General features: G+C 40.2%; 1 protein-coding gene across 5 annotated transcripts in view; it reads right to left on the minus strand.

Annotated features, from left to right (window-relative positions):
* The window catches only part of LOC128886612 (FERM, ARHGEF and pleckstrin domain-containing protein 1), a 94,938-nt gene that overhangs the window by 16,906 nt on the left and 71,371 nt on the right, over positions 1-6,661 (minus strand). The window contains exon 12 of one of the 5 annotated variants that reach the window (XM_054141661.1): positions 2,849-3,158. The exons of the other annotated variants lie outside the window; for them this stretch is intronic. Coding sequence (XP_053997636.1) covers positions 3,004-3,158 — 155 coding nt within the window. The 3' untranslated portion in view covers positions 2,849-3,003. Of the gene's footprint in view, positions 1-2,848; positions 3,159-6,661 lie in introns of those variants that run through there. 5 annotated transcript variants of the gene reach the window in all.

The raw sequence follows: 6,661 nt of genomic DNA on the forward strand, positions 1-6,661 counted from the left end.
TTGCACCAAGATAAGAGCACCAAATGTAAAAGCAATCTGTGTGATTCATTCCTGCGTATACTGTTAATTGAACGTAACAAAATAACGAGTAAATATTTTTACTTAAATTACAATTACAAAAGATTGAATCCGAAGGCACTGAATTAATTTTTACACGTAATATTCGACATGCATTACGTAAATTTTATGGACCTATGGATAAAATCCGCAGTCTACTGCATCGTATTTATTTTGTGCTTCAGCAATGAAACTGTCCATAGAGTGGAAACACCTTATAAAATCGTAAATTTTCAAACGGTGACAAATATACAAAATTCAAAACTTTATGATTCTTTGTATGATAGAAAAGAGTTTTCAACGAAAGGTAAGAAAAGTTCTTTATCTGATTCTGGATAAGATTCACTTTTGGTTTTTCATTGCAGAATCGACCTAACCTAGAAGTTATTTCGTGAGTACTGTATAGAATTCTTCATCTTTTGACATTTTTCGCCTTGGTTCCCCATATATTTACAAGAGTCATTATACTTGTACCAAATAAACACGGATCGAGATCGCGATACGAAGTTCGTAGTGTCAACGTGTTCTGAAACTTCGCGAGGGAAAGTCGAAGGAACTCCGTGATCGACGTTCGAAAACGCAACCACGTTTCGCGAGTCGGACAGTTCCGACCAACTATTATTTCCTCTATCGTCTAAATGTGCAGTGCAAGCGTGAAAGGTATCGTGAACATCGTGAGAAGCCTGTGTATGTAACGCGCGACACTTGGACGCGTCGGAAACGCAGAGTTTTACTTGTTCGAACCAACAAATCGCTTTTTTCGAGTTTCCTTTGCTTCCGATGCGTCGACTATGCCAGATATTCGTCGGGATGGTACTGAGACGGCGGTGCGAGTGGAATGTGGTAAACTAAACGTGCCTAACGAGATCGGAACGTGAAAGGGCGGCCATACTACGTCCAGCGCAACGAAAGACTAAACATTTGACTGTACAGAGAGAGAGAGAGAGTTAAGGTCTATTTACACATATCCGTAACGTGTTAGTTCCGTATCCGTTCGTAATGTTCGTAATGTTCGTTACGTAATGTTCCATCAGTGTCAGTGATTTTAAATATTCTTCTGTTGTTTTCGAAGGGGCATGTTCACACACGTCCGACACCGCTTCGTGACGTAACTGATACGTTTCAAATACTGAACGAACACGTTACGGACATGTGTAAATGGACCTTTAATCAACACTATGCCGTCCGGTGGTACCACTGTGGTGCTTGGTTTTTTTAAGTGCGTAACTTCGGTTATTGCACGGAATCCATACATGACAATACAATTATTTCTATTTTTCTTGGCATCACTTTCCCTTACATAACTCCTTAATTTTGGCTCAGTTTGCGTTATCGTAACTCTGTACATTACATTCACGTTAGTCTCGTGTTTCGTACACGTCGTTTGTAGCTGCATACTCGCATGCTACAGCCCCCGAGGTAACCACTGTGTTGCTATGCGAAAACTATCAGTTACTCAGTATGGACGCCATAGTGTTAACATGTGATTGCTTTTTTAAGCATCGAGTTTTTTCAATATTACAAATCGAACAGTCTCTCACCTTCTTCCGAGGATTTGTTTTCTAAATATAAGCAGTTGGAATTTATAGCTGATAGGGATTCAAGCAGTGCGTGTTAATTCACGCATGTAAATTTCAACTACTTTATATCTCGACAATGCCTCAGATCGCGAAATAGTAGAGGACCCTTTCGATTTGTAATGGTGTAAAGACTTGATCCTCAAATTAATTAACGCCCTGCATAGTCAAAGTTCCGTTTAATCCTCTACCGAACTGTCTAATCATTGGTGTACACTGGACGCGTAAAGAACACACCATAGATATCTGTACTGTACCTAGATCGCTAACGAGGCCTGAGACCTCGACGTATGTACATACTACAGAAAACTTATTTCGCACACGCTTACTGTTGCGTCTACTGAAATTGTATATGTATTTGATATGCAGTTGCCTACGTTATGCAGATGCGAATTGACCATTGGACTATACTAATCTAGTTTTCTCATTTGCTTCCTACACTAATATTACAAAGAGGTAAAATTTGTTTGTACGTATAGGGTAATCTCTAGAACTACTGAACCGATTCTAAAAATGTTTTCAGTAATAGAAAGCTACACTGTTCCTTAGTGACATAGGCTATGATCTAAATTCAATAAAAATAAGCTTTCGTTTCGAGATCTCAATGCTTGTTATTAAAGTTGTGGCAATACGATGCTCAGAAATATCGATTGAAACATCTAACCTATCGGTTCGCTAAGGGATGAGGATGAAACTGCAGTTATTAATAAATCTTAAAAAGAATTAAAACCTAAACGGAAACAAAGTATGGAAGGTTATCATTCTCTTCGTATAAGAGTGGAACCTATCTGACGCATGCGCGAGAAAATTCACTGCCTCTTTAGCCCTTTGTGGTCCTATGTCGAGTGAGGCTCGACAAAAATGTACTGAAATCAGAAAATTCCGCAAAGGGTTAAACATACTTTCCGATGCCACTTTTCACGTACTAAAACAACGAACATTAGCGATCTAGGTATAGCGCAAGTATCCGTGGACCACACACTCTCTCTGTCCTCTCTGCGACAGTTCCACCGCGAACGAACGAGGCGGAAAAAAGTCGTCAAACCGTTCTCGAGGAGAATCGTACAAGAACGGTGAACGAATCGCCGAAGATGAAAAGAGCGAAGGCACATTCTTCTCCCTGTCTTTCCCGATCGTCTCTCTCTCTCATTCCTGGCATCGTGATTCTTTTTTTTCTGTGCCCGGTTCTCGCTCTCCTTCTTTCGTTATGTTACTTTTTTCTATGTTTTTCATTGTTTTTATTTTATTTTTATTTTTATTATTTTTTTTTTTTTTTGGTTCTCTAGCGTGCTAAGGAAGATGACTCCCGATATTCTCAGTGAGCCAGCAGCGTGGTACTTCTTTGTTTGTTTGTCTCGGCAGTGTTCTCTCAACGTGGGTATGCCGGTATGAATCGATTGGTGAGGGTGCGTGGCGTTGCGTGAACCATTACGTTACGAATCTGCGCCACGCGGAGTGGCACGTGCCAAGCCGGCGAGTTCACGTAGCCATTCGCGTAGCTCCAACGATTGTTGTGATCACCACCTGTCGAAAAGCACACGTAGAGTACATCGAAAATACGAGCAGACCGCGTTTTGTTTTTCTGTTCTCTCGCGTGCTCTCTCACTTTCTCTCTTTGCTTCCCGTCGGGATCGCTCGCAAACTGCTCGAGGCCCAGCGAAAATCGAGACGAGAAGAAAAATGGAGTCGGCGCAAAGGGATTGCGTCGTTTCGGTTCACCTTAGTCCTCTCGGGGCCAATTTTTGAACAAATTCTTCGCTTCACTTTGTTTTATTAAAATGCGCAGTCGAGCGCTTCAAGTGTAATACTATCCCCCCCCCTCCTTTTTTTTTTAGAGCATTCACAGTGCGTAGTCGTAGTCCATGCTACAATAGATGCATCCAAAAGACCACAGCTTTCTAAGCCGCTTTGTGAGTGCTCACAAAGCGTTTGAACCTAAAACTTTTCTCCCAAATATGGAGAGCGACTGCTCTGTGGTGATAGCTAATAGCTTCAGAGAGCGATTGATATGTTTGGGAGCGACAAATTTGTATGCTATCAATCTGTGTTTCAACTCTGTGAGCGCTCATGAAGCGGATTAGAAAGCGGTGGTTTTCTGGATGCAGCCAATGTCGGCTGAACACGAATTGTCTCGTATGTACCTTGAAGTCTTTAAACCCTTCAGCTACAACCACGTGTGAGACTCGTGTTCGGATATTCAGGCCGAAACTGATTATCACGAGCCTGGCCCGTGGTGTATTGTTCGGGCCAAATGTAAACATCACATTTTGGTCCTAGGCTGTTGGAGCTTAAATCGTAGCTTAAGGGGTTAATTATTTTTTTGTATATATATATATATATATCTATGTAAATGGTTACTAATTGCTCTCTCAGTCTATTTCAATATGTCTCGTTGCAATGGAGATCAGTTTGAGAATTGAAAAGATTAGCGATTTAACCTAACAAAATTACAAATATTAAATATTTTGTCTCGAAGTATAAACGATCGAGTTCAACATAGAATTAATTTCTACACCTAACATGGTTCTTTTTTTTTTTTTTTTGATTTTGGGGCTTGAAAGCCACAGTTTGAGAAAGACGACCACAGGGAATCTAGCAAAAACAGGAATCCCATTTCATTTTAAGGTCTCGTCTCGTTTCCATCGTTCGGAATCCTCCCATCTCGGATTTCTGGATTCCTGCACTCTACAGGACCTCGAGCAGCTCGTCGAGCGCCATTATCTACTCTCACGGTTCGCGAGGACTCGATAGTACAGCGATTCTACCTACAATGAACGTTCGATCCGTTTTCTACCAAGTTTCCGATCGATTCGGTCATTGTTTTGTTTGTTGAATCGATTCCAACGTTAGTCGAACCCGCGCAGTCTGGAAAGTTTCGATGAGTTTTCTTCGACTTAGCGGAACTCTTCATCTATCGAGACGCTTGGGTTTGTGTGCCAGTTGGCGTAATTAGAGGTGTGCAATATGGACGAACCAAGTCAGTCCCTGAATTTGTAATAGACGTACGAAATCCAGTCAACCTTCTTATAGCACGGTTTCGATGTAACGTGTTGACAAAAATTAATGACGTTATCATTTATCAAGACTGATTGGGATACTCCTTCTTCCTTGGACAAAGCTCGTACCTATGAGGTTTATACGATGCCAAAACGTGAATATCCAACACAATTCAAGCTCGTGTCGTCGATAGAGGCTTACTCGTGTGATTTAAAGTTTACCTTATTTCTGATTGAACCTCTAGGATATAGTCTACATTATTATACTTTAAATAAAATGAACTACAAATAATATTTGTTGTAAGCAATCCAAAGTTTGAAGTTCATCCCTCGAGAGATTATTGATACCAAAATTCTTAAAATCGTTAAAAATACCCAGCTAAATTCTTCGAGTTTGTATTAACCGTGTTACAGGAGGGTTTGCTGTAATTCGAAGCGTCTTCCCAATGCGAACGTTCAATTATCGGTTTCGGATTCTTCGAAGCTTTAGCGTGTCGTTTCCGTTCGAAAGCGAAAGTTTATAAAAAAAGTGGACAGATCGTGGATGCCCTCCTACGATCTCTCGAGCGAGAGAACCGCGAAATGTGTTCTGGACATACAGGCAATCCCGTAAGTACTCGTACTCTCTATGTTTATTAAAAAAATTTGTCTAAATTAAAATGGTAGGTTTGATGGTCACAAATAAATGTTTCGTTATAAACATACACACGTGTAAAGTTTGTTTGTGAATAATTTCTAACGACATAAATCATAAGTGTCAAGATTATTCGCGAATAAACTTTCTACATGTATTATATCATTACAAATATATATATGTAAATATATACAAGTGTAAAGTTTGATCATGTACGTATTTATAATTCGACTGCAGATGTTTATGCATGTGTTGCAAGTGAAAGTATGGGAAGATGTTTGAGAATGTGCACGAATGCTAAAATATGTATAATATAAAGAATAGTACGTTACAGTGTGACGAATTATTTTTATAAACATAGAGGGTATGAATGTTGTTATGACATTTGGGATTGACTGCGCGCAATCGTAACGACACGTCGTTGAACGTCGTGTCGCGCGTGGAAGCAGCACCGGTGTAAAAGAAAATCGTAGAACGTGGAAAAAGAAATCGGACGTACACGCTGCAAACGGACTCGCATTACCGTACAAGTTATCTACATATATTTTACGTCTAATACCTTGATCCCTATTGCAGGTATCACGACCTTTGCGTACTAACTCTTACGTCTATTCATTAAATATAAATGCGCGCGCGTTGCGCGTGAACGTGCACCGCGGGCACGGGCACGCGCGACGCGCGCGTGCGGTCTCGTTTAATCGTAATGAATACAGTGTTCAGTCGTTTGCTAATGTCGATATAAACCGATCGACTGGTAACCCCGCGTCGGGCTCGAGGTTTTCGCGAACTGGTTCGCTGGCGGAGATCTCTTTGTATTGCGGGAGAACGCGTTGGCAACGTGCTAAACCGTTTATTTGTGCGGAAAAACAACCTGATAAGCTGGCAGGCAATCGTGATATCGAGCACCTCGTGTCTCGTACTTTCTTGCCGGATACACGTTCGATTCGCGTCGCTGCCACTGCCAGATCCGAGACTTTTTAGATTAGACTCATGGAGCCACAGACACTGCGGATGTTCGCGCATAGCCAGCCACGTTAGTGTTCGTACTCTCTATGGCTTTCAAAAAAGTTTGGCTAAATTAAATTATAGGTTTCATGTCTCTGAATCAATTTTTCGTTACGAGTATGTACATGAATAAACTTTACGCACGGATATATTTGTGTATTCATATATTCATAATCGCATAATACACGTGTAAAGTTCTTTCATGTAAAGTTTATTCATGTCAAAGTTGTTCATGAATAGACACTATATATGTATACATTTGTTGTATACATGTACAAAGCTTACTCATGAATAATTATATTTCTGATTTATATTATTATAAATTGATTTATATACATGAATAAACTTTACGAATGTATATATTTGTGTATTCATATATTCATAATCATATA

Source organism: Hylaeus anthracinus, unplaced genomic scaffold (genome assembly GCF_026225885.1).
Source record: "Hylaeus anthracinus isolate JK02 unplaced genomic scaffold, UHH_iyHylAnth1.0_haploid 11985, whole genome shotgun sequence".
In the NCBI taxonomy this organism is placed as follows: Eukaryota; Metazoa; Arthropoda; class Insecta; order Hymenoptera; family Colletidae; genus Hylaeus; species Hylaeus anthracinus.